General features: G+C 54.5%; 1 protein-coding gene across 7 annotated transcripts; it reads right to left on the bottom strand.

Moving 5' to 3' along the window:
* Nucleotides 1-466: 466 nt before the first annotated feature.
* Nucleotides 467-23,905, bottom strand: NADK (NAD kinase). 7 transcript variants are annotated; one of them, XM_036089641.2, is made up of 13 exons: nt 23,783-23,905; nt 21,472-21,763; nt 10,546-10,764; nt 8,638-8,721; nt 6,559-6,688; nt 6,042-6,150; nt 5,804-5,889; nt 4,889-4,991; nt 4,396-4,523; nt 4,052-4,151; nt 3,816-3,973; nt 3,037-3,119; nt 467-2,616 (listed from the first exon to the last, which is right to left on the bottom strand). In XM_036089641.2, the coding sequence occupies exons 2-13, from the start codon at nt 21,483-21,485 to the stop codon at nt 2,445-2,447; spliced, it is 1,386 nt and encodes a 461-aa protein (XP_035945534.2). In that variant the 5' UTR covers nt 21,486-21,763; nt 23,783-23,905; the 3' UTR covers nt 467-2,444. The 7 variants fall into 7 exon arrangements, with proteins under 7 accessions (XP_035945534.2, XP_035945535.2, XP_077930029.1 ...); XM_036089642.2 differs by having other exon boundaries at nt 4,369-4,523; nt 23,783-23,904; XM_078073903.1 differs by having other exon boundaries at nt 4,369-4,523; nt 21,472-21,617; nt 23,783-23,904.
* Nucleotides 23,906-25,462: the final 1,557 nt, after the last annotated feature.

Raw genomic sequence — 25,462 nt, 5'->3', positions numbered from 1 at the left:
GAGAAATGAGTGTGCGCCAGGGCCTGACCCATGACCCCTGACCCCAAAAGGCCTGGACTGAGCTGTGGTGAGGACTTCGAAGCCTCTGGGGGCTATAGGTCTCCCCGAGCCCCTCCAGGGGTCCCCTCGGCCCAGCCCTCTGATTTACCTGGGAGCGTGTCCCTTCTGTAGGCTCAAGCCTGCTCCCTCCCAAGCCTCTGCTCTGCCCTGCGGGACAGTGGTGACACCCAGTTCTGCACCCCTTTTGGGGAGGCCAGCTGCTGAGCCCCAGGCCCAGGGGTGCCAATGGCAAGGCTGACGGGGCCACCTGGGATGGGGTTCAACGTGGAGGCTGCCTGGGCAGGCCCTCTCTCCTGCGTGCGTGCCGACGGCGTGCTCCGGGTGTCCACAGACTCCAGAAGCCCTGGCCCACCTCTCTGAGCACCTGTGTTGGCTACAAAGAACCAAATAAAGTTGTCAACCAATCCAACTTTTTAAACAAGTCTGTTTATTGAAAGGATCTGAAAATATTGTAATAAGGCTTTCAACAACATCTAACAAATTTTCAAGATATTAACAATATGAAACATTAAGAATTTACTTCAAAAAATCCGAAGTTTTCTAGATCATTCAAATCATGCTGCTTTCAGACTTGGTTAATACTTGCTTTTTTGTCTAAACCAGTGACCCAAATCCCAAATGCCACTGTCTTTTGGACCTAAAGCTGGGAGTTTTGGTCCGGCCCCCTCTCAGCCCAAGGGAGGCCGGGCAGCGAGCCTCGAACCGTGCCCCGCCCCTGGCAGATGGCAACAAGGGCCCACCTCCCTTTCGCTTGGCCATCCGCCAAGCACCACACTGAGGGCCAGAGGCGCTGAAACACGGACGTGGGAGACCACGCTCAGGCTGCAGAGCCTGCTCTATGGAGGCCCCTGGCTGAGGGTGGCTGCATGTGTGGCCCCAGAGCCTTTCCATCAGCCCAAGAATGAGGCACGTGACCCTCCACGAGGCAAAGCACAGGCCCGTCCCTGTCACTCCAGAAGTGGGTCCAAGAAAGGGCAGCTTCTGTCCCTTCTGTTCTTGCCAATTCAACAGATTAAAAATGCAGCTCAAAGAAAAATCAGTTACTCAGAAACAGATGCCCGAGTGTAGGACATCTGTCAGGGAACAATAACCAGGGGACGAAGCCACGTGCACTGAGCCACAACTCCCACCAGGTCACACGGGCTCTGGGTCCCACGTGGCAAGCACACGTGCCCACGCCCCACGCGCCCGGCCGGCCGAGGAGCGACCACTGGAATGATGGGAGTTTCCTTGCAAGCACAAGACCCACGGGGAGAAGCAAGAGCAGAACCAACACAAAACGTCCCCAACCACCTCTTTCCTCACTAACCAATGTGTCCCCATCTTCTAGTTGCAGTTGCAAAGTACCACGGCTTACTGACCGAGAAGCACCCTCTCTCTCCGTGGACCGTCACCCCCACGGTGAGCATGCTGAACAGTGGTCCCAGCACACAGTGCCACACAGAGCACGTGTAAACAGTGGAGCAAGGCTCCACTTCACAACAGTACAAAGCCCGTTCCCTCTGAAATCTTCCAAGTGTGTACAATAGAATCCGTACACAAGCAGTTCAGAAAGCTTAAAATAATCTCTACAAAGTATACCCAGGATTTAAAATACCTTCCGGGGGCAGAGGGGGCCGTCCCTGCTTCAGGAGGAATGTGCGTGGGTCTGACCTACCAGGCCACCGCTGCGCTTGCAGGGGCCATAGCGTGGAGCCCTGCCGGCACCCGTCACACCACAGTGGGCGGGGGGGGGGGGAGAGCTTGGGACCAAGGCAGCAAGGTGTGCCCGGATGAGGTGCAGGTGCCGAGCAGGAGGGAGGGGACCCCTCCACTCATCAGCCAATCAAATACCGAACTGCTCTCTGCAGAAGCGTCCCCTCCGAGTCCTTTTAGGGGAAAAGGTGCAGGATTTAAGGGGAAAATCGTGGTAGCTAAAGGAAGATTTTTGACTACAAGACATTTATTTTCAACACGGAAAGTCCAATCAATCCATTCTGATCCCCTCTGAATTTCAATAGACTGATTGGAGCACAGGCTGCCTGACAAGGAATCACAAAGCGCACACCCAGCTCCGGCGTCCCCGCCCTGGGACCAGGCTCTGAGCGACAGCCCAGGTGCACGGTGTGGACCTGGGAGCCCCCGCCAGCACTCACTTTTCTTATTTAGAAATGCAAAAAAGAAGTCAGATTTAAAATGTTAAAAACGGCTGATCTGGTCGACAAAAGGCAGATTCCCGGCTCTTCCCCTGGCTACAGACAAAAGTGCTGTGACTTCTGGCGCCTGACTCGGGGCTCACAGCACAGGTGCTCAGGTCAGCCGGCTCCCGGAGGCCACGTGGGAATGAGGCAGCAGAGCAGCTTTGGGACTCTGGGGTTCCGAGTGTGGACGGCAGGAGCTCAGGCCTAGCCCTCCCCCGCCTCCTCCTCCTCCTCCTCCTCCTCCTCCTCCGTGAAGTGCGCCTGCTTCTTCCGCACGTTCCAGTGCAGACACTGCGCCAGGCTCTCAAACCAGTCGCTCACGGGGTCTCGGACGCAGATGGAGGGAAGCGGGTAGCAAGAGGTAGTGATGCTGATGCTGAGGCGGGGGGGAGATAAGCACGGCACAGGTGAGCCCACAGCCTCAGGCCAAGACCCGGCCCCAGGGGCCATGCCCACCCCAGCCCAGCTGGGGATCATCTCAGTTCTGCTCGTGCCGCTCGCTGCGCAGCCCGGGGCCCGTCTCACCCTAAGGACAGGTGCAGCCGGCAGGGCCACCAGGGCAGGCCGAGGTGAGGGGCTGTGGGTCTGTCGCCGCCCCCCAAGTACAGCAGAACATGGGGCGACCTGCTGCCACCTGCGTGGGTGACCAGCTGCCCGACAGCCTCGCGTCTGCCCCCCGCAGCTCTCAGTCACAGAGCTCTGCCTGTGGGGCCTGCACAAGCCAACCTCAACAGGGGCACGAAGGCAAGCATACCCCTCACACCTGCTCCTCGCTCCGGCCCCGAGGCTCACACACCTGTCTCCGTGGCGGATCTCCTGTCTCTTTCGTCCATCAAAGGACACCCATGCAGTGTTCCTTGCTTCCGGTGACAGCATGATCTGGAGAGGGTCAAGCAGGACAGAGCAGGCTCATGAGTGCAGCTGAGCACCTTGGACCCCCACCTTGGGAGGGCAGCACTGGCCAGGAGGACCCTTGAGGGTATCCCTACCACCCACTCTATGCCAAGGCCAGTTCCAGGCCGTAAAGGCCTTAACTTATGTCTCGCCGACACCAACCCTGGGAAATAAGACGGGCAGGCCATCAGGCCAAGTCGCCGACCATCCACCCAGGGCCAGGGACACCAGCCAGGGGTCTGGCTCCATCCCTCTCTCCCTGTGACCTGCAGATGTGGCCTTGCCTACCAGGGCTCACAGCCAGGGATACGCCGGTCTAGGGTGGACCAAAGCAGGGAGTGCGAGGCAGGCAAAGGACAGAGATGGAGGAGCAGGACACGGGCCACACACCAGGACGGACTCTGCTCCTCACAGGGTGCCGCTTCACCCTGCCCCCATCCAGTGGGGACTATCCCCACCCCCCAAGGACCCACAGCCCTGCTGGAGGGGCTGGCCCGGCTCTCAGCGCTGCCCCCGCCGACCAGACGGACAAGGACGAGCGTGAAGCCCTTCCTGCACCCAGCACGGTGGGGCCCACAACCCAGCGGGTGCTGGGGTCACAGCTGGGGGCAAAGAGGGTGGTCAGCATGGCAGGCCCCAGGCAACAGCTTAAAGCAGAAAGGGTAGAGGGTGGACTCTGACCTTCAGCTCGACCCCCGCGGGGACCACGATAGGCCGGAATGACAGCGAGTGGGGGCAGATGGGTGTGATCATGATGGCCGGCACGTTGGGGTGGATCATGGAGGCCCCGGCGGCAGCCGCATACGCTGTGCTACCCGTCGGGGTAGAGACGATCACCCCTGATGGACAGGCCGCAGCGTCACTCTCTGTGGGCTCTGCCCCACCCCCACCCTGTGGGACCCCAGGCGCCCACCTACCGTCACCCTGCACCGTGGTGATGAGGTGCCCATCCAGGTAGACATCCACGTTGGACAGGTATGAGGAGGGGCCTCTGTCGATCACCACCTCGTTCAGGACCTGGGGGGACAAGGTCACTGCACACTGGGAGGGGCCAGGCAGGGCCGCCCTGGGGGGGGGGGGTTGTCCCATAGGCAACTACACTGTTGCTGGGCTCTCGGGAAGATCCTGAGGTCAGGGGGCCCCCACTGGGTCCAGCCCAGAGTCCCTCCACCCGTGCCTCTTCCTGAGGCCGTAGGACAGGCAGGGAGCCTGCACAGGGCACACAGCCACAGACCTGGTACTGCATGACCTGCTTCCCAACCTCTGCATCCGGGTCCGCAGCTAGTAAGCCGTTCTCGCTGATCCCGTTGGGCACCACCATCTTCTTCCCCCTGAGCTCCTTCACGACCCTGACCTTGAGCCGGCTCCGAAGAACAACAGCTGCGTTCCCTGGGGGCCAGCAGGGGTCATACCCAGGGAGGTCAGCAGGGAAGGGGTGGTGGCACCGTGCAGGAAGCAGACAGCCCTGCTCCACCAGAGACCACCCTTCTCCTCCCAGATTGAGGACAGCACCTCCTGCCTTCTGTGAAAGCCAGTTCACCACCTCCCACCAGCACACACAGCAGTTTCAACACAGGACCTCCTCAAACCTCTCAGTGTGAGGAAAAAGTGTTTGAACTGTTCAAAAATCTTGCATCTCTGAATCTTGAAACACTTAAATATTGCTCTACACATCATTAAAAACCCCAAAAACCAAGTGAGAAGACAATCCCATGTTCAGAACTCCTTGTGAGTTCCAGAACATTCCGACTTACCCTGTATCACCTGAGTAACTTGGGACTGAAAGTTCTCAAAGTTGAAGGGGGTCAGGAAGCCCAGGGAACCCAGATGGAACGCCATGACCGGAGGCACGCTGCCCTATGAGCCAACGAGGCAGGTCAGTCAGCTAGCCAATCCACTCAAAAGCCACCCCAGTTGTCCCCAGCACCGACGGACCCACCCCCCGACTGTCCCTGGGAAGGGACGGGCACATGAGTGCTCGGTCAGTGCTGGGGGCTGGGGGGTGGGCGGGCAGGCTGATGCCAAGTGATCGCACGGGAGGTCAGCGGGCAGGCAGGGGGGCGGGGAGGAGCTGCTGAGAAACCAGTGCAACAGGACCGGCCAGCCTGCTGGCCACGGAGGACAGGAGAGAGCTGGTCAGGGAAGGACGCAAGCCTTCATGCCAGAGCCTCCCGCCTTGTGGAGAGTGAAGGCGGGCTTCGGGGGGTCCCAGCGGGCTCCCCGGCAGACTCCTGCCCTCTGGCGCCTCCACAGGCCTCCTGGGTGCCCTGGAGGGTCAGCCTGGAGCCGCCGCCTTCATCCTGCTGTGGGCCCCGTCCCCTCGGCCACGAGGTGCCCGCTTCTCCTCATGGGTGCCATGCATCTGTGGATCTGGGGCAGCCCCCCAGGGCAGTTTCTCCACCACTGCCCCCCTTCTTCCCAGTCACCCCGCTGCCCAGCCCAGGCTCCACGTCAGTAGCAGTCCCCGTGAGGACGGAGACCCTAACAGAGCAGATGCACCACTTGGCATTATTTACAAACCTGCTCTATGGCCAGTATCAGAGTAAGAAGACCGTAGAACTCGGCATCCCCATGGCATAAAGTCATGAGGTACAAGAAGGGATGGAAAACCTCACTGGGAAAGCACCTCCTCACGCGGTGCCGAGGCCAGACCCCCCTGAAGACCTCACCTGGAACAGTGAGGATGCGTAGAGCAGGGTCCCATCCCCTCCCAGGCATATGATGAAATCGATCTGATTGGAAATGTCATCATAATCTAGAAAACAGAACAAACATAAGAAAAGGTGTCTCGGCAGCCCCTGACGCCACAGGGCGCCCTGCCCACGACGGGGCAGGAACGCTAGAAGCCTGCCAGGTCCAGGGCAGTGGTGCCAACCCGCCGCACGACAGAGCCGAAGACAAACTCACCTTCTCTGAAAGTGCAGAACTTTTTCTTCACTGGTCCAAAATTGTCATCGCTCACTATGGCAGGGTCTTCTAGAACTTTCTTCTCCACATACACAATCATGTTATTCTCCTGGAAGGGAGACAAGCACGTCAGCTCCACAAGACCCAGTTCAGATCCTGCTGGTCTTCCATGAAGCCTCCTTTTAAGCCGTAGCACTTTATGATGAGGGGGAAAGGGATTCCTTAGTCCTGGCTGTCAGACTGCTTTTGACCTGCTCGTGCACAGATTTCTGTCTTTCTGGAGGCTCTGTGACCCTCAGTTATGGAAGTCACTTGCCTGAAATGGGCTTCTTGACTTGGTCAGCTCTGAGATCACAAACCCAGAACCTGGCTAGGAGGCCAGCTCCGCGCCTGCCCCCGCCACGTGGCCCAGGAGCACATGGAGACCCCCGCGCTCCAGGGTGGAATCTGGCTGACACAGACGCCGTGGGGGCGCAGAGGGGAGTTCTGGGTTGCCACCCCCAACCTGGTCACTCGCCTCCATCAGGTACACACAGAGCTCCTTGAAGGGCTGCAGCAAGCTGGCGTCCCGGATCTTCTTGATGACAAGAACACTCTTTGGGGACTTGTTCCACGTCAACCGCTGGCTGGCAGGGTCCTGGATATGCCTGTGAGGGCAAAGGAGCGTTCACACCAGGAGCACGCTTTCCCTCGAGAGGACAGACACACCACATCCTCGGAGGCATGTCTCTCAGGCCCTGGACCGTGTGCTAGCCCCACCAAAAACCTCCAAAACCATGACACAAATCACCAAAACAAGAGGCGCGGTGTCTGACGTCATCTAGTTACTGAGCATCACTCACCCTTTCCAGGCGTTTCTACAAGGGGAGGGGTCACTCACAACACCCTCTGTGAGCTTCATCGTCTGCCCAGGTCACGTGCGTGGCTCATGAGTAGGTACGGCTGCTTTGGTCACAGTGTTTCAGTCACACCTTGCTAACAACGGAGTGGAGGGCACACCAGCCCCCATACTCTCCCATCCGTGCTCATTTGCACTATAAACTTAATTTCTGCAACCTCAAAACTGAAAGCAAAACTATCCTAAAGTGACTTCTGAAAGGCTATATAAAACAACTACGGCAAGAAAGCTCCCTAAAATTAAAAATCAAGCAAATCTTACTGAATCTTTTCACCGTTTACACGATCCTATTTAAAACAAAAAGTCCTGAGGATCACCTTTAACAGCAAGGAGGCGGGATGTGAGGCGCCCTGCTCTTCACTAAACTGGCTGGCTGTTCAGGGCCCGGGGGCGGTGACACATCCCAGCCACACAGGAATCCGAGCTGGGCTGTGGAACCGGCTTGGCCCCGTGGGCAGAGCTGTCAGGTCTCGGTCAGGTGAAGGGGTGTGCACTCTGCAAACTTCGTCACTCTGCTTGGCCGTGGGCCTCAGAAGCAGCGTGGACGGCTCACGGACCTTTGCCCGGGTCGAAGCCCCTTTGCGCTGACCCAGGCATGCATGGCCTGTGGCCCTTTTGGCCCTCAGACTCAGCTGTGTCCAGCCAAAGCCACCACAGTGTGTCCTGCACACGCCTGGGTGCCAACTGTGATCAGCCTCCCGCTGGGTCACCTACAAGGTGGGGATGCCGACTTTCCCCAGCACACAGGTTGTGGATGCCGGCTGGGGGAGCGAGGACGCCTGAGAGCTAGCAGGTGACCAATCCGAGCCACTGCCTAGTAAGCCAAAGGCAGTCACATGTTGGCAATTCCACACATTTCAACATAAGAAATGAATTCTGACTGTTTAACAGAAAGCGCCAACATCAAGTAAGTGACGTCACTTGTCTGTGTTTTCCTAAGACATAAAGCACAGCCAGACCAGCACACAGAGCCCTTTACAGAGCTCCCACCCCTGTGGAACCACCAAGTGACTCTTCGGACAGAAGCCGGAGAGTCACTGAGAGTCCAGAGAAATAACCCTGATCGCTTAGTTTTTACAGTTTCTCACCCAGGCACTGCGTGGCCCTCACTGCGTGGCACTGGGGGTCTGGTAGCACTTGTGACAGCCGCACCTGCAAGGAGGGGTGTCTCTCAAAAGTAAAAGCAGGGTTTCAAAATAGCCAAATGATGTCTCTGTATTTTAAGAATAATTAAAGGAGGACTCATGGGTGGCTCAGTCAGTTAAGTGTCTGTCTGCCTTTGGCTCAGGTCCTGGGATCAAGTCCTGCGTCGGGCTCCCTGCTCAGTGGGGAGCCTGCTTTCCCTCTCCCTCTGGTGCTCCCCCTGCTTGTGCTGTCTCTCTTTCTCAATAAAATAAAATAAAATAATTAAAGGAGAAGCATGTCTGACCCACCCAGCGTATTGTGTGAAATACACTGGTTTCCTCCTAGACTTTTTACTGTAAAAACAAAACTAACTCTAAAGATGGTGCCTGGCCCAAACCCCATCCGCGTTCTGGAGAGCAGTGAGCCCCGTGCTCGCTCGAGCTGGTGGGGATGCCCTGCGGCTTCTGCTGACTTGAAAAGTGAACTTCTCACCCCGAGTCAGAACATTCCACAGCGCCGTGATCCTACAACAGCACACACGCCCAAGGAGCGCCCCCCACCCCCAGCACTCACATGATGGTCTGGGGGTTCTGCAGCACACAGGCCTTTGGTCCAAACGTGGTCACTGGGCATGGCCCATGCAGAGAGCGAGTCCTCCTGTGGGGAGAGGGGACACAGCGGGTGAGCAGACCTGTACAGACTGTTAGACCCTCAGAAAGGCTTTTAATCGTAATGACCTTACGTCCATCATCGGCCCAGTAGCCACGTGACGGCCCCAGGAGACCCCGCCCTGGTCCACAGAGCCACACCCACCACACACTGTGCAGCGTCAGCAGTTAGAGAGAGTTCCTGAGAGAAAAGGACCCCAAACCGGGCAGGTGCCCAGGCCCCACCCCCAAAAAAGGGAAGACCACCTCTGGGGACAGGCCTGGAAATCTGAATCTGAGCAGTCTCTCTGACCAAGTCTGTCTGGGGACCAGTCCCCTGGCTTATACTTGGGAATTAAGACCTTAGAGACCAACCCTAAATTACCTAGATGAAAATTCTAACAAAACTGCTCATGCTGAGTTGCAAAGTCACTAAAAGAGATCCTACTTCAATGACCCAACTTCTCCAATAACTGAAAAGTGACTCAGCTGTAACTGAATCACCAAACGAAGGGGCTGTGGCCAGCGCACGTTGCGGGGCCAACACCACCTGGCTGCCCTGCCCCCTCCCTGTCCGTTGAGGGCCCAACGCCCTCCCCGGCACAGGCTCGGGGGAGCGATGAGGACACCCACACAGTGACAGGGTTATGGGACGTGTTCAACCCCAATGGCCTCACCGTCCCTTTCTGCACCCAAAGATGGCCAAATGGAGCTGACTTCATCTTCAACCGTCTCGTGGTGTCAACAAGATCTTCAAATTCAACACAGACAAAACAGATTTTCTAGCTGTCTTACAGAGGGCAACAGACCGAGAGAGAGCCCTGGCGTCGGGTCAAAGACTACACCTCACGGCCCGCGAGTGCACACAGGAAAGGCGGCTCACGACAGGCCTCAGCAGCGGCATGCACGCTCAGTGCGCAAGGACCGGTGTGACCGGACACACGGCTGTCTTCCTCCTCCGCCAACACCCCGCGCGGAGGCGCCCTCTGGCCTGCTGTCACCTGCTGTCACCGCACCACGTTCCACAGCCTCGGAAGCTGGACGGGCCTGTGCTGAACCCCCAGAACCCACCAGCAGCAGCAGTGCTGCCGGGAACGCGGAACCCCTGCTCGGCGGACAGCGCCCGGCCGTGGCCGCCCTTCCCCGACGTGCGCTTGGAGCTCTCCCCGCAGAAGGCTGCCCCCGCCCCGTCCCCGCTCCGCCCTCGAGCACCGACGAGGTACGCGCTTTTTACTGAAAACTTCCCCTTGCGTTTGAGAGAGTGAGCCCTGCTTGAGAAGCGGGGCTGGCTCCGGCAGCTTCTACCCAAAACTCACCGCACTCACTGTTCCAGAAGCCAGGGCAGCGTTGACAGGTGCCATCACCACGCGGCCCGGCAGGCCACTGCGTGGGCAGCCCTGAGCGCGGTCACTGAAGCGCGTTGTGCAAGCACACGCACCGCGGGTCGCCGCAGAGGGCAGGCCGGGTCGGGGGAGGGCACTTGCCCAACTCCCCTGCGGCCACACCCAGCCCCCCGCCAGCCCCGTCACCGCGTGGGTCCCGCTGATGGGCCTTCAGGCACCACCCACACACCTCAAACACCAAAAGTCAGAGTGGGCGCTGGCTGAGGAGAGAAGAGGAAAATCATCCTGCGCTGGTACCACCTGGGGAGACGTGCCAGGCGGGCATCTGTCCTCTGCTCCTGGGACTCAGCCCCACCCCACCTTCTGGACACACACGGTATCAGTCAGTATTTACACACACCAGTACCGAGGCCTCAAAAGAACCCTTGGTCGCAGTTTGGAGCAGTCAGAGTGTGCAGGTGAGGGGGGTGCTTGGAGGAGGGCCTTCGTACCTGAACTCTTTGGTGCTCGCCAGGGCGGGCGAGGCAGACAGGCTGCGGGACTTGGCCCGCCCCCGGATGGGGTGGTTGGGCCCCCAGTCCTCGTCCCCATGGCACGCGGAGCAGCGGTAGGAGGCCGACTCTGCACTCAGTGCCTTACTCATGTTGACTTTCTCTTGTTCCATTTCCATAGTCGTTAAACGAGGACTTCGATCAGAAAAACACTGATGCCTTAATTTAATAAAATAAATAAAGTAAATAAATACGCATGCAGAAAATAACATATATACACATACACGCACCCATCCCATCAGGGCACAAAAATGGCTGAAGTCCCATTTGCCAAAGGACTTGAGAACAGTCTCTTTCTATCCCAAAGATATTTAAGAACTCAGGAACCTACCTGTGGTTTCTAGTGAATCTAGAAGAGCTAACAGTCAAAGAATAAGAAGGAACTAGCAGGCTGGAGCTGTGGCGTTTCTCCCACAGATAAGGCCAAGGGCCAGGTAGAGGAGAAGTCACAAGCAGGGATTCAGCCCATTACGGTGCAAGGAATCACATGGGGCTGTGTGGTGTTAAACGCCCCTCGGTGCAGGTGAGCTAAATGGTTATACTCAGCAAGACTGACGACCAGATACACACTGGACTCCAGCCCTGCTAACGAGCCAATAAAACATTTGCCAAAACTGACCTATTTTAGCCTCAAAGAAAACGTCAATTTCCAAACACTAGTGAAGGCAGAGAACCTTACATTCCGACCACAGTACAATAAAACCAGGAAAAGACAAAAAAGTAGGAACAAAGAAAACAATTCTGCAACCACCTGGGAATGTCTGAACTTTCTCCTAAGCAACTTATGGCTCAAAATGGATATCAAACCAACATATAACACATCGAAACGACCAGGATAAAGTAAACACAAACCAAAGTCTATGCTGCCCCATTAAGGTGTGCTGAAGTTTTTTTTTTTTTTTAAGATTTATTTATTTATTTGACAGAGAGAGACACAGCGAGAGAGGGAACACAAGCAGGGGGAGTGGGAGAGGGAGAAGCAGGCTTCCCGCGGAGCAGGGAGCCCGATGCGGGGCTCGATCCCAGGACCCTGGGACATGACCTGAGCCGAAGGCAGACGCTTAACGACTGAGCCACCCAGGCGCCCTGTGCTGAAGTTTTTGAGAATGAAGAGAAATGAGCCGAGATTCCTATAAAGCTAGAAAAGGAATGAAATAAGTCTAAGAAAGGCAGAAGCAGTGACAAAGGCAGAAATCAGTACACTGAACAATGGAAAAAGAAGGGCAGAGTTTCACAAAAGCCGGTGTAGATCAAGGGACCAAACAGGGAATCCTCCAAGGACAGGAAGGGAAGGCCACCACAGGGTCACGGCGAGGGTGCCTGCAGCTTTGGAGCCCACCCGGAGCTGCCCAAGGAGGAAAGCAGGCAGGGCAGGCGTCTCGCAGAGGAAGACCCCCCGCCCATGGCGGGGGTGAAAGGCGGCGCCCCAGGTGGAACCACAGGATAACCTGCCGCACAACCCACGTTGCAGGGACAAGCGAAGCAAACAAGGTCGCCCCAAAAGAGACTGTAACACACATGGTAAGGCCAAATGTTCTCCCAGAGGGGTGAGGACGCGTCAGAGGACAGCACTGCAGGAGGTGAATGGAAGGGAAACTCCGAGACCAGACAAGCCCGGGTCTCGGTGTTAAGGTGAAAGGTGATGGCGCCCCTGCACCCCTACCCTGGCCGCACCTGACAGGTACCAGAGGAGCTTCAGAAAGTAATGCCCACACCCAGACTGAAGGCATCAGTAGTTTTACGAGCTCCCAGGTGGGGGCGCCCAGGCAGCTCAGTGGGTTAAGTGTCTGCCTTTGGCTCAGGTCATGATCCCAGGGTCCTGGGATCGAGCCCCCCATAGGGCTCCCTGCTCGGCGGGGAGTCTGCTTCTCCCTCTCCCTCTGCTGCTCCCCTTGCTTGTGCTCTCTCTAAAATAAATAAGATCTTTAAAGAAAAACACACAAAAACTCCCCAGGTGATTCTAAATTTTAGCTAGAGTTGACAACACCGCCTAGTGGATCAATATCCAAACATGAAAAAATCTTTAATAAAACCCCAAACCTACAAGAACATACTGATATAACCACTCCTATTCAATCCTGTACTGGAGACCATAGCCAGTGTAATAGGGAGGAAAACGAAGTAAAAGGCATAAGGATGAAAAAAGAACTGGTAAAATTGTACTGTCATGGGCTCCTGGCTGGCTCAGTTGGTGGAGCGTGCGACTTTTAATCTTGGGGTTGTGACTTCAAGCCCCACACTGGGTGTAGAGATTACTTAAAAAAAATTGTACTGTCAGATGACATGGGTCTTCTATATGGAAAATCATAAGGAATCTACAAAAAAGTGACTCTGCCCAATAAGTGAGTTTATTAACCAGGTTACAGGAGACAGTTGGTTAAGCGGCCGACTCTTGGTTTCAGCTCAGGTCATCATCTTGGGTTCCTGGGGTTGAGCCCTCGTTGGGCTCCATGCTCAGCAGGGAGTCTGCTTGTGGATGCTCTCCCTCTCCCTCTGCCCCTCCCCACCATTCGTGCACACTCTAAAATAAATAGATGAGTATTAAAAAAAATAAAAATGCCATTTACAATCGCACTGAAATAAAAGCTACATAGGGATATAGTTGACAAAAGAAGTAGAGAACCTAATTCAAGTTATAAAATAAGTCATGGGATGCAGCGTACGGCAATGTGACTCTAGGTAATAATAATGGAGCATATATTTGAACGTTGCTAAGAGAAGAGTTTAAAAGTTATCATCATAAGAAAACAATTTGTAGGGGCGCCTGGGTGGCTCAGTCGTTAAGCGTCTGCCTTCGGCTCAGGTCCTGATCCCAGGGTCCTGGGATCGAGCCCCGCATCGGGCTCCCCGCTCAGCGGGAAGCCTGCTTCTCCCTCTCCCACTCCCCCTGCTTGTGTTCCCTCTGTCACTGTGTCTCTCTCTGTCAAATAAATAAATAAAATCTTTAAAAATAAATAAATAAATAAAATATTAAAAAAAAAGAAAAAACAATTTGTAACTCCATGTGGTGATGGATGTTAACTATATCCATTGTACTGGTCATTTTCCAATACATACCCATCAAATCATTACACTGTACACCTGAAACTAGGAGGTCATATATCAACATCTCACTAATAGGAAATAGCACAAAACCTGTATGCTGACAACTAGAAACGCTGCTGAAAGAAATGGGGAAGCAAAGAAATGCAGACAAAAGCACATTTCCAGATCAGAGAAGCTGATATTGTTAGATCTCAGTTCCCAAACTGATTTAGACTCTCCACAATTCCTACACACAAAACCCCAGAAGACTCTTCTCCAGAAAATGATGAACTGGGGCACCTGGGTGGCTCAGTCGGTTAAGCATCCAACTCTTTTCTTTTTTTAATTTTTAAAATTTATTTGGGGGGGTAGCACAGCGGAGGGGCAGAGGGAGAGGGAGAGAGAATCCCAAGCAGACTCCATGCTGACTGCAGAGCCTGAAGTGTCCAACTCTCGATTTCAGCTCAGGTCATGTCTCGAGGCTGGGAGAGAGCCCCGCATTGGGCTCCATGCTCAGTGTGGAGTCTGCTTGAGATTCTCTCTGCCTCTGTACCTCCCCCCACCCCATGCTCTCTAAGAAAAAAAAAAAAAAGAGGACAAACTGATTCTAGAATTCATGGAAATGTGGACAACCTAGGCCTAAGATAGCTAAAAAAAACTGAAAAAGAACAAAGTAAGACTAACACTTCCTGACTTCATGATCTATAGTCAAGCTCCAGTAACCAGACAGCATGGTATTGACAAAGACACACAGATAAACAGAACAGATTCCAAAATGATGCCCTCACACAGGTACAATCAACGGATTTTTAAAAAAATTTATTTGTAATTAAGTGATCTCTACACCCAACGTGGGGCTCAAATTCACAACCCTGAGATCAAGAGTTGCATGCTTTTCCAACGGAGCCAGCCAGGTGCCCCTCAATCAATGGATCTTCAACAGAGAAGCCAAGGTAATTCAACAGAGAGAGGATCATCTTTTCTTCAAGTAATTCTTTTTCTTTTTTCTTTTTTTTCTTTTTTATTTTATTTTATTTTTTTTAAGATTTTATTTATTTATTTGACAGAGAGAGACACAGCGAGAGAGGGAACACAAGCAGGGGGAGTGGGAGAGGGAGAAGCAGGCCTCCCGCGGAGCAGGGAGCCTGACGCGGGGCTCGATCCCAGGACCCCGGGACCGTGACCTGAGCCGAAGGCAGATGCCCAATGACTGAGCCACCCAGGCGCCCTCTTCAAGTAATTCTACAAAAACTTGATAGCCATGTCTAAAAGAATAAAGTTAAACTCTTTCTTCACACCAAATATAGGCATATCTCAGTTTATAGCATGTGGCTTTATTGTGCTCTGCACACATTACATTTTTTACAAATTGAAAGTCCGTGGCCACCCTGCTCCAAGCACATCTACATTTTTCCACCAGCATTTGCTCACTTTGTGTCTTTGTGTCACATTGTGGTAATTCTTGAAATATTTCAGTTTTTCACTATTATATTTGTTAAGGTGATCTGTGATCAGTGATCTTTGAGATTACAATTATAATTGTTTTGGGGCACCACTACCCTGCGCCCATTTAAGATAGCAAACTTAACAGGTAAGTGTTGTGTGTGTTCTGTTCCACTGACCAGCTGGTCCCCGTCTCTCTCCCCTTCCTCAGGCCACCCTATTCCCTGAGACACAACAGTATGGAAATTGCGCCAATCAATACCCTTACAACGGCCTCTAAGTGTTCAAGTGAGAGGAAGAGTCACCCATCTCTCACATTATTTATTTATTTATTTTAAAGTAGGCTCCATGCCCAACGTGGGGCCTGAACTCAAGACCCTGAGATCAAGAGTCACGCAGTCTATCGACTGAGCCAGCCAGCCAGGCACTCCACACACCTCTCACTTTAAATCAAAGCTAGAAATGATTAAGCTCAGTGAGGGGGGCATGTTGAAAACCGAGACGGGGCACCTGGGTGGCTCAGTCAGTTAAGCGTCTGCCTTCAGCTCAGGTCACGGTCCCAGGGTCCTGGGATCGAGCCCCGCATCGGGCTCCCTGCTCAGTGGGAAGCCTGCTTCTCCCTCTCCCTCTGCCCCTCCCCTGCTCATTCTCTCTCTCAAATAAATAAAATATTTAAAAAAAGAAAAGAAAAGAAAAGAAAACCGAGACGGGCCGAAGGTGAGGCCTCTCATCCCAGTTAGCTGAGCTGTGAATGCAAAGGAAAAATTCCTGAACTGCTTGCCACTCTAGTGAACACACAAAGACAAGAAAGCAAAACAGCCTATTGCTGATCAAACGAGCCACAACATACCCTAAGCCACAGTCTAATCCAGAGTAAAGCCCTGACTCTTCTTAATTCTGGAAAGGCTGAGAGAGGTGGGGAAGCTGCAGAAGGGGAGTTGCAAGCCAGCAGAAGTTGGTTCATGAGGTTTAAGGAAAGAAGCCGTCTCTGTTACGTGAAAGTACAAGGTGGAGAAGCGAGTGCTGACGTAGAAGCGGCGTCAAGTTCTCCAGAAGATCTAGCTGAGATCATTAATGAAGGTGGCTATGCTTAACAGATTTTCAATGTAGACAAAGCAGCCTTACTTTGGGAGAAGATGCCATCTAGGACTGTCATAGCTAGAGAGAAGTCAATGCCTCGCTTCAAAGCTTCCAAGGACAGGCTGACTCTCTTGTCAAGGGCTAACGCAGCTGGTGACTTGAAGTTGAAGCCAATGCTCACTGACCATTGAGAAAATCCAAGTACCCTTAAGAATTATGCTAAAAGTACTCTGCCTGCACTCCAGCAATGGAACAACAAAGCCAGGATGACAGTCATCTGCTTACAATGTGGCTGACTGAATTTTTAAAAAACGATTATCTATTTGAGAGAGAGAGAGGGAGCAAGCATGCGTGCTAGTGTGTGTGGTGGGGGACAGAAGGAGAGAGAATAGAGAATCTCAAGCCAACTCCACACTGAGCACAGAGCCCAATGTGGGGCTCAATCCCACGACCCTGAGATCATGACCTGAGCTGAAACCAAGAGTTGGATGCTTAACTGATTGAGCCACCCAGGTGCCCCAGTTGACTGAATATTTTAAGCCCACTGCTGAGACCTACTGCTCAGAAAAAAAAAATTCCTTTCAAAATATTACTACTCGCTGACAATGCGCCTACTCATCCAAGAGCTCTGATGGAGATGTACAAGAAGATTAATGCTGCCGTTATGTGTGCTAACACAACATCCAGCCTGCTGCCCACAGGTCGAGGAGGAATTTCAACTTTCAAGTCTTATTATTTAAGAAATACATTTTGTAAGGTTATGGCTGCCATAGATAGTGCTTCTTCCTCTGATGGATCTGGGCAAAGTACACTGAAAACCTCTGGAAAGGAGTCACCATCTAGACGCCATTAAGAACTTTCATGAGGGCGCCTGGGTGGCTCAGTTGGTTAAGCGACTGCCTTCGGCTCAGGTCATGATCCTGGAGTCCTGGGATGAGTCCCACATCGGGCTCCCTGCTCAGCAGGGAGTCTGCTTCTCCCTCTGCCCCTCCCCCCTCTCATGTGCTCTCTCTCATTCTCTCTCTCTCAAATAAATAAATAAAATCTTAAAAAAAAAGAACATTCATGATTCATGGGAAGAGGTCAAAATATCAATATGAACAGGAGGTTGGAAGAAGTAGACTCCCACCCTCACAGACGACTCTGAGGGGGTCAGGACTTCAGGGGAGGAAGTCACTGCAGATGTGGAAACAGCAAGAGCGCTAGAATCAGAAGTGGCCCCTGAAGATGGGACCAAATCGCTGCAACCTCAGGATAAAACTTTAATGGATGAGGAGTTGCTCCTTATGGGCGAGCAGAGAACGTGGCTTCTTGTAAAGATGCTGGGAAGACTGTTGAAATGACAACACAAGATTTAGATCATCACATAAACTGAGTTGATAAAGCAGCGGCCGGGTGTGAGAGGACCGACTCCAGTTTTGAAAGAAGTTCTTCTGTGGGTAAAATGTGATCAAACAGCATCGCCTGCTACGGAGAAATCATTTGTGAAAGAGTTAGTGAGGCAAATTTCATCAGTGTCTCATTTAGGAAATCACCGTGGCCACCCTCGCCTCCAGCAACCACCACCCTGGTAAGTAGGGAGCCGTCCCTGCTGCTCACATGATAGTTAGCGTTTCTTAGCAATAAAGTAAGCATCTGGGGCGCCTGGGTGGCTCAGTCGTTAAGCGTCTGCCTTCGGCTCAGGTCATGATCCCAGGGTCCTGGGATCGAGCCCCGCATCGGGCTCCCTGCTCTGCGGGAAGCCTGCTTCTCCCTCTCCCACTCCCCCTGCTGGTGTTCCCTCTCTCGCTGTGTCTCTCTCTGTCAAATAAATAAATAAAATCTTAAAAAAAAAAAAAAATAAAGTAAGCATCTATCTATCTACCTATCTCTCTCTCTCTCTCTCTCTTCTCTCTCTCCGCCGGGCTCACTACCGTGAGATCAAGACCTGAGCTGAGATCAAGAGTCGGACACTTGGGGGTGCCTGGGTGGCTCAGCTGGTTAAGCATCCAACTCTTGGTTTTGGCTCAGGTCATCTCAGGGTTGCGAGATTGAGCCCTGTGTTGAGTTCTATGCTCAGCAGGATGTCTGCCTAAGATTCTCTCTGCCCCCCACCCCCGCGCTCTAAAATAAATAATCTTTAGGGCACCTGGGTGGCTCAGTTGGTTAAGCATCTGCCTTCAGCTTGGGTCATGATCCCGGGGTCCTGGGATAGAGCGCTACATCGGGCTCTCAGCTCAGCGGGGAGTCTGCTTTTCTCTCTCCCTCTCCCTCTGCTTTCTCTCACGTGCACTCTTTCTAATAAGTTTTTTAAAAAAGATTTATGTATTTGACAGAGAGGGAGAGAGCGCAAAAGCAGGGGGAGCAGAGGCAGAGGGAGGAGCAGGCTTCCCACTGAGCAGGGAGCCTGATGCTGTCTCCATCCCAGACCCTGGGATCATGACCTGAGTCAAAGGCAGACGCTTAACTGACTGAGCCACCCAGGTGCTCCCAAAGCATGCAATTTTTTGATCTCGGGATCACGAGTTCAAGCCCCACACTAGGCGTAGAGCTTACGTAAAAAAAAAAAATGTTTTAAAAAAACACAAAGAATGAGCTTTTGCCGTCTGTGACAACATGGATGGAGCTAGAAGGTATGATGCTAAGTGGAATAAGTCAGAGAAAGACAAATACCATATGATTTCACTTCTATGTGGAATCTAAAAAACGAAACACCAAACTTTCATTTATTTATTTATTTTAAAAAAGATTTATTGGGGCACCCTCTGCCCCTTCCCCCTGCTCCTTCTCTCTCTCTGTCTCTCTCGCTGAGCAGGGAGCCCGATCTGGGGCTCGATCCCAGGACCCTGAGATCACGACCTGAGCCAAAGGCAGACTCTTAACCGACTGAACCACCCAGGCGCCCCAAAAAACCAAACTTTTAAATACAGAGGACAAACTGGGGTTGCTGGAGGGGAGGGGGATGGGGGATGGGCAAAACAGGTAAAGTGGATTAAGAGGTACAAACTTCCAGTTATAAAATAAATAAGTCAGGGATGAAAAAGCATAGCATAGGAAATAAAATTAATAATACTGTAATAGGGTTGCCTGGGTGGCTCAGTTGGTTAAGCGTCTGCCTTGGGCTCGGGCCATGATCCCAGGGTCTGGGAGGGAGACAGCATCAGGCTCCCTGCTCAGCGGGGAGCATGCTCCTCCCTCTGCCTGCTGCTCCCCCTGCTTGTGTGTGTGTGCTCTCCCTCTCTCTCTTTCTCCCTCTCTCTCTCTCTGACAAGTAAATAAATACATAAATATCTTTTAAAAACTAAATATATCTATATAAAAAAATAATAGTGTAATAATGCTGTATGGTTACAGATGGTGACCACAGTTACCTCGGTGAACACTGAGTAATCTACAGAAACTGTTGAATCAATGTTGTACACCCGAAATTGATATAACATTGTACGCCAACTATGAGAGAAAAACTCTCTAAAGGTCTGACATACAAGAGAAACTATTTTAGATTTCTTTCTAAGTCAATATGACTGTACATAAACTTCGTTCAAACCAAAAACCTGATTTATGGCCCCCCACGCATGCATTGTACATCTGCTTTGTGAATGAGTAGCCTAAAGGAAAATCATCTTGTCTTTGAGATATCAATCAACACTCCTACTCCCTGCATTCCTTTACGGCAAAACTCCTAATTCTTGCCTATATGCTAATCTATAATCTTTGAGCTTTTACAAGATGTAAAAAGTATATTACGCTGTAAAAACCATTCATTTCCTGGAGTGTGAAAACGCATCTCCAGGGCAACTGTCCTAACTTGAGCTCGAATAAAACTCTCTTTTTTACTTTTAGAGATTTTTTTTTTTAAGATTTGTTTATCTGAGAGAGTGTGCACGTGCACAAGCACGGGGGGAAGGGCAGAGGGAAAGAAAATCTCAAACAGACTCCCCGGTGAGGGCAGAGCCTGACGTGGGACTTGATCTCACAACCCTGAGTTCATAACCTTAGCCGAAATCAAGAGTCAAACATTTAACTGACTGAGCCATCCAGGCGCTCCTACTTTTAGAGACTCTAAAAAGTTTGTTCACTTTGTGTCGACAGCTATAGATCAATTAAAACAAACACACACACCTAACATTCTTTACTAACAGAACCTCAGCAAAGTAGGGTAAAAACGTCAGTTTTGAGCTGTGACCAAGAGGTCCCGCAGCAGCCTCACCCTGCCATTCTGAGAAGTAAAACCAACCAACTCCTCTCCTCTAATATGTAGAATCAGGGCAAGGCTACCTGAAATGCCCCACTCTGCATGGGACTTAGAGCAACTTACTGCCAAGAAAGGACAAAAGAAGCACTTAAATTAAAGGAGCCTATTAGGCAAGTGGTAACAATGCAATCTTTTCTTTTTTTTAAGATTTTATTTATTTATTTGACAGAGAGAGACACAGCGAGAGAGGGAACGGAACACAAGCAGGGGGAGTGGGAGAGGGAGAGGCAGGCTTCCAGCCGAGCAGGGAGCCCGATGCGGGGCTCGATCCCAGGACCCTGGATCATGACCTGAGCCGAAGGCAGACGCTTAACGACTGAGCCACCCAAGTGCCCCCAGGCGCCCTAATTTTAAAAAACAACTTTGGCATCGGGAAATTTTATTAGGAAAGTAGTGTTGGGCAGCAACGTTTCCTAGAATTCACACATGGTGGGGAGGGGACACGCTGAGAGGGCAGTGAGGCATCCGGGACAGAAGTCAGACATGACACCCATGACATCCAGTGAGAGCTCTCAACCGTATTTGTTGAAAATACTGAATGAGGCTCCCTGCTCCGCGGGAAGCCTGCTTCTCCCTCGCCCACTCCCCCTTGCTTGTGTTCCCTCTCTCCCGGTGTCTCTGTCAGGTAAATAAATAAAATCTTAAAAAAAAAGAAAAGAAAGAAAATACTGAATGAAAAAGGAAAGCTTATTTGGTGACAGAAATAGGAAATGCTGAACCTCACTAGTTGACACTGAAGTGCAAAACAAGTCCCTGTAAAATCGCCCTTCCCTTCTCCATCGATAGTGCCCAGTGCTGGCAAGGATGTGGTAAAACTGGGCATCCACACTGGCAGTGTGTGAACCAAGGAAGGCCTTTTGGAAAGTTCTCTGGTAACATGAGCCAGGAGCCTGACCTGTAGCCCCATAAACCGAACAGGATCCGAGACCTGAAGGGGGCTGCCCCAGAGAGGCAGTAGCACCCTTCCTTGGGCCGGGAAGGCAAACCAGGGTCTGTGCGGCTCTGAGCGAAGCCAGGCCTCCGTCGCCGCGCACTGGAGTAAAGTTCTCAGACACCAATCTGGGCGGCCGTGCAGGGCTATTTACCTGTTCCCGTGCATTAAACTCAGGAGCCTGGCAATCACGGGTCTGGAGGTACCGCGAATGGCCCGCCAGCGGCACAGACAGAGGTGAACTCGCGGAGTGACAAGCTGACCCGCACTAAGCCAGGCCGGGCCGCAGCAGCGGAGCGCCTGCCAACAGGTGTAAACAGCACGGCAGTGAGGCCGCTGCAGGGGGCCCTCAGGTGCGCCCGCCCCCTGCACACCGCCTCTCCTGGGTGCTGGGCCTGCGTCCTGGAGCTCCCTCGGCTGTGGCGATATCCATGCTTACAGAAGTCCTGTGATTCGAGGGAATAAAGAGGTGGGGCCATCAACTCCTATTAAAAAACACCCGCCTCTTCATTCTTCACACCTTTTCTCAAGCGGTAAACTCAGGAGCACCGACTCGTCTCCCCTGTAGCGGGGCGCCAGGGGCGGGGCCCGCGTCCGGAGACCCCCGACCTGCACGTCAGAAGCCCGCGGGGCGCGGTGCCAGCAGCGCAGACCTGCCCGCAAGTCAAACACAGAGAACCCGGAACCAGCACGAGGGCTCCCCTCCAGCTGCGGCCACTGCGTGCCTACTGCCCTGGCACCTGCCCCGCCCGCAAGTCGCCCGGTGGCCAGGGCAAAGGTCACAGTGAGGGCAGGACTCGGGGCGCCCGCTGACAACAGGGCCCCGGGATTCCGGGAAACGAGTCCTTGAAGGGCGTCATCCCGAAAGAGGGAAAATAACTCCCTTCTAAAAGCCAGCGCACCCTCCCAGAACGAATGAGTAGGTCTTCCATGCGAGGCAGAGCTGCGCCCCAGGGCGGGGAAGGAAAAGTAACCTGTTACTCAGAATCAAAGCCCAGGGCATCCTTTGCTCCGAGCGGCCCCCGAGACCCCCGCGGGCCCCGGCTGCGGGCCGCCGGGCGGGTGTCTGGCGCCCAGAGCGGCGCGCCCTCCGACGACAAAGGGCGCGGCAGGCGACCCCGACCTGCCCCCGAGGGCCCGACCCTCCAGGCTGCCCGCCAACCCGCGCACTCGGGAGGCGGCCGTCGCGGGCGAGGTCGGCGGTCGCGCCCCCAGGCTCACACCCGGGCGGCCGCCCTGGCCCACGACCCCGCACCCCCAGAGCCCCGGGCCGCCCCGTGACCTCGGGCGGCGGCGACCGCGGGCGGAGGGCCGGGCCGACTGGCCACGCGCACTCACCGTTCGCTGCCCCGGGCGCCTGCGGGGCCGTCCCCTCTCCGGGCCGAGCCCGCGGGCCACGCCACCCCGCCGCCGCCGCTCGCCGTCGCTCGCCGCCGCTAGCCGGCCCCCGGCGCCGCGGCCGCCCCCCGCCCCATGGCCGGCCCCCGCCCCACGGCCGCCGGGACCGCGGCGCCGGCCCGCCGAGCAGCAATGCAGCCAGTGCGCACGCGCGCCCCACCCCGCGCATGCGCCCCGCCCCACGCATGCGCCGCGCCCCGCGCACGTGGGTCGGCCAGCAAGGACCTGGGGTCCCGGCTGGGGGCTGCGACCCAAGGGTCGGTGGGGCTGGGGGCGGGAGCGGGCCATCGGCTGCCCCGACCCCGACGGCGGCTGCCGCGAAGAAGAACCTTGGTCCCCACTCACCCCGCCGCGTTGCAAGCACGTCGGCTCGCGCCCCTTGCCCCTGCCCCCTTGCCGCTCCCGCTCCCCTCCACCGCGGGCCGGGTGGACTGGCTGCGGACCCCCGCGAGTGGTGACAGCACCCGCTTAGGATTCCATAACTGACGGGGTGTGAATCTACTTAGAAGGCGCATGTTTTGGGAACCAAAACCGGTTGCCAGCAGCTGCGACAGCCGGACCCCTCCCTGCCGGTACCGCTGGAGGGGGCGGCCGGGGCGGGGCCACCGCGGGCCTCTCCCACCCCAAGCAGCCTGGCGGGGCCCTGCACACCACCTGGACTACAGGGGCTGTAGGCCTGGGATGTCAAAGGGGGCCCCTCCAGGGTGACCTGCTAGCACCGTCGTCCACCACCCCTCTCACCATCACCACCGGAGGACCCAGAGAGGAGAGAGGAAGGGGACCTAGGACACAGTTACCCACTTGGTAGCTTCTGGTGGAGCTGCAGGCCTTCCCCAGGCCACCCAGGAGTCAAGTGTCCCAACAGTGTGCCAGGCTCCTGGGACTCGTCTGTGAATAAGGGGTCACCGTAGAAGAAGCCGGGGGGAGTGCCCTGTTCGGTTCTTGGTAATCTGCCTGGCTTCCCAAGTGCCCCTCGTTTTTCCCTGTGTGCGCGCAGGTCTCCCAACCTTGTGTGGAGTGGAGCCTTTTGCAGCAGCGTGGCCGCCAGGTTTCCCCTGCCCCCATACCTGCGGTGGTCAGGCTTCTCTGGTGGGGTCTCCCGGCCCAGCGTGCAGAGACTCCAAACTCAGATGGGCACAAAACAGGACATGTCTCACTACTGCCCTGGGACCACTGGGCAGTGGGGTCACCAAGAGTGAGTAGAAAGGGGGGCAAGGATGTCAGGAATTGGGGGGGATTTCTCAAGCTCTGTAACTTCCCCATCTGGTTATTTTGGAAACCCAACCACTTCCCTAAAGTGACAGCCGGCCACACCCACGGGAGAAGCCTTTTGAGCTGTGTATTTTGGATATGATCATTAACAGAATACTAACACTTGATCCAGCACTTATTATGCTCTAGGCACCGGGCTAGGCCTCCTAAGAACCTTCTAGAGCAGGAAGTTTATAGAGAAGGCACCGAGGAAGGAGAGCCAGCAGCCTAGGAACTAGCCAAGTTCCCACGGCAGGCCCCTTCCTGTGCCCCTCTCTATAGGGAAGTTGTGCAGGAGCCCTGTAGTGATGGAAAGCCTCTGTCCACCGGAGACCTCAAGACTTCACACAGGAGTGCTTCCCCATTTCAGAGATGAGAACACAGGGGCTGTGGCTTCCTTCCGCTGACCAGACTGTGCAATTTCTCCCAGCAGGCCCTGGTCCCACCCAGCCCCCTCAAGGGCTGACCAGCAATAACGGAAGTCAGTGCTGGGAGGGGTTCCTTAGGGCATCCGGAAGGTTCCTAGAAGTTTTATTTGGGCTGGGTCCAAAGGCGGAGTAGGAATAAGCCAGACCTGCTGGGGAGAGGGAAGGGCCAACAGCAGGGACAAAGGCCAGTGTGGGGGTGGGGATGGATGCCAGGCAGGCTAGTTTGGGCTGGGCTGAGGTTGGGCGTTCTGCCTCAGAGGCTCTCAGGTAAACTTTCCCAGCACTAGTGTTTGTTTCTTTGCATTTTTCTGAAACGTGACTTGTGACTCCGGTTTTACTGAAGCCTCAGACCCCTAAAACCTAGATGCACCCTCTTCTGAGGATTGAATGATGGGGGACAGCAGAGTGGGTGGGGTAGGTGGTGGGAGAAGGAAGTCTGGGCCATGGAAGGTAGAGCCACATCGGCTGCCCGCTCAGAGCTGGACTCATTCAGGTAGGGTGGGTGGTCCTGGATTTTGAGTGCAGTCGGGGGCGGGGGTGGCGGCTCCAGGGTGGAGGGCTTTCTCCTCACAGTCCTGCTCCCAGCTCACAGGGAAGTTCGCCTCAACTGTGCCTGGCAGGGGTGGGGGGGGGAACAGAGGCTGCCCGGTATTCAAAAGGGGAAGTGGCCAGGAGCCTGGGTGACAGGGGTGGCAGGGAGGGACCAAGGCTCCCTGTGGAGGAGGGGCGTGTCTTGGGGTATGCAGAGGTCATCTTGTCCACCCCCAGCCTCAGGCCTCCAGCCAGCACGCGTGGGACAAGTCCAGCCCCTCCTGCATGGCCATTCCTCCCCAGAGCCCAGTGTCTGGAATTGCCAATGTGGCGCTGTCCTGTTTGGAGTGGTTTTGGGGGGTGGAGTGGAGCAGCCCCTCTTCCTGCAGGCCTGTGAAGTGCCATGCACACAGTTCAGCAGGGAACAAGACCTTTGAGTGGACTGTAAGCTTCTCAGCAGGGTGGTCAGTGAAGGGGGGCATGCCCTGCCGGCAGCTGGGAGGAGCCCCTGTGGGCCAGAGGCAGTGCCGGCCTGGG

This window comes from Halichoerus grypus, chromosome 5 (genome assembly GCF_964656455.1).
Source record: "Halichoerus grypus chromosome 5, mHalGry1.hap1.1, whole genome shotgun sequence".
In the NCBI taxonomy this organism is placed as follows: domain Eukaryota; kingdom Metazoa; phylum Chordata; class Mammalia; order Carnivora; family Phocidae; genus Halichoerus; species Halichoerus grypus.
The sequence above is the reverse complement of the archived record's forward strand: the minus strand, read 5'-3'. Positions and strand labels throughout refer to the sequence as shown.

What these genes read in the sequence shown, in the direction of transcription:
- NADK (XM_036089642.2), bottom strand. An exon ending in TCTGTGTGTACCTGATGGAG is followed by an intron (nt 6,151 to 6,558) that starts GCGAGTGACCAG and finishes TCTCCCTTCCAG; the next exon opens with GAGAATAACATGATTGTGTA. An exon ending in AGTTACTCAGGTGATACAGG is followed by an intron (nt 4,524 to 4,888) that starts GTAAGTCGGAAT and finishes GCTGGCCCCCAG; the next exon opens with GGAACGCAGCTGTTGTTCTT.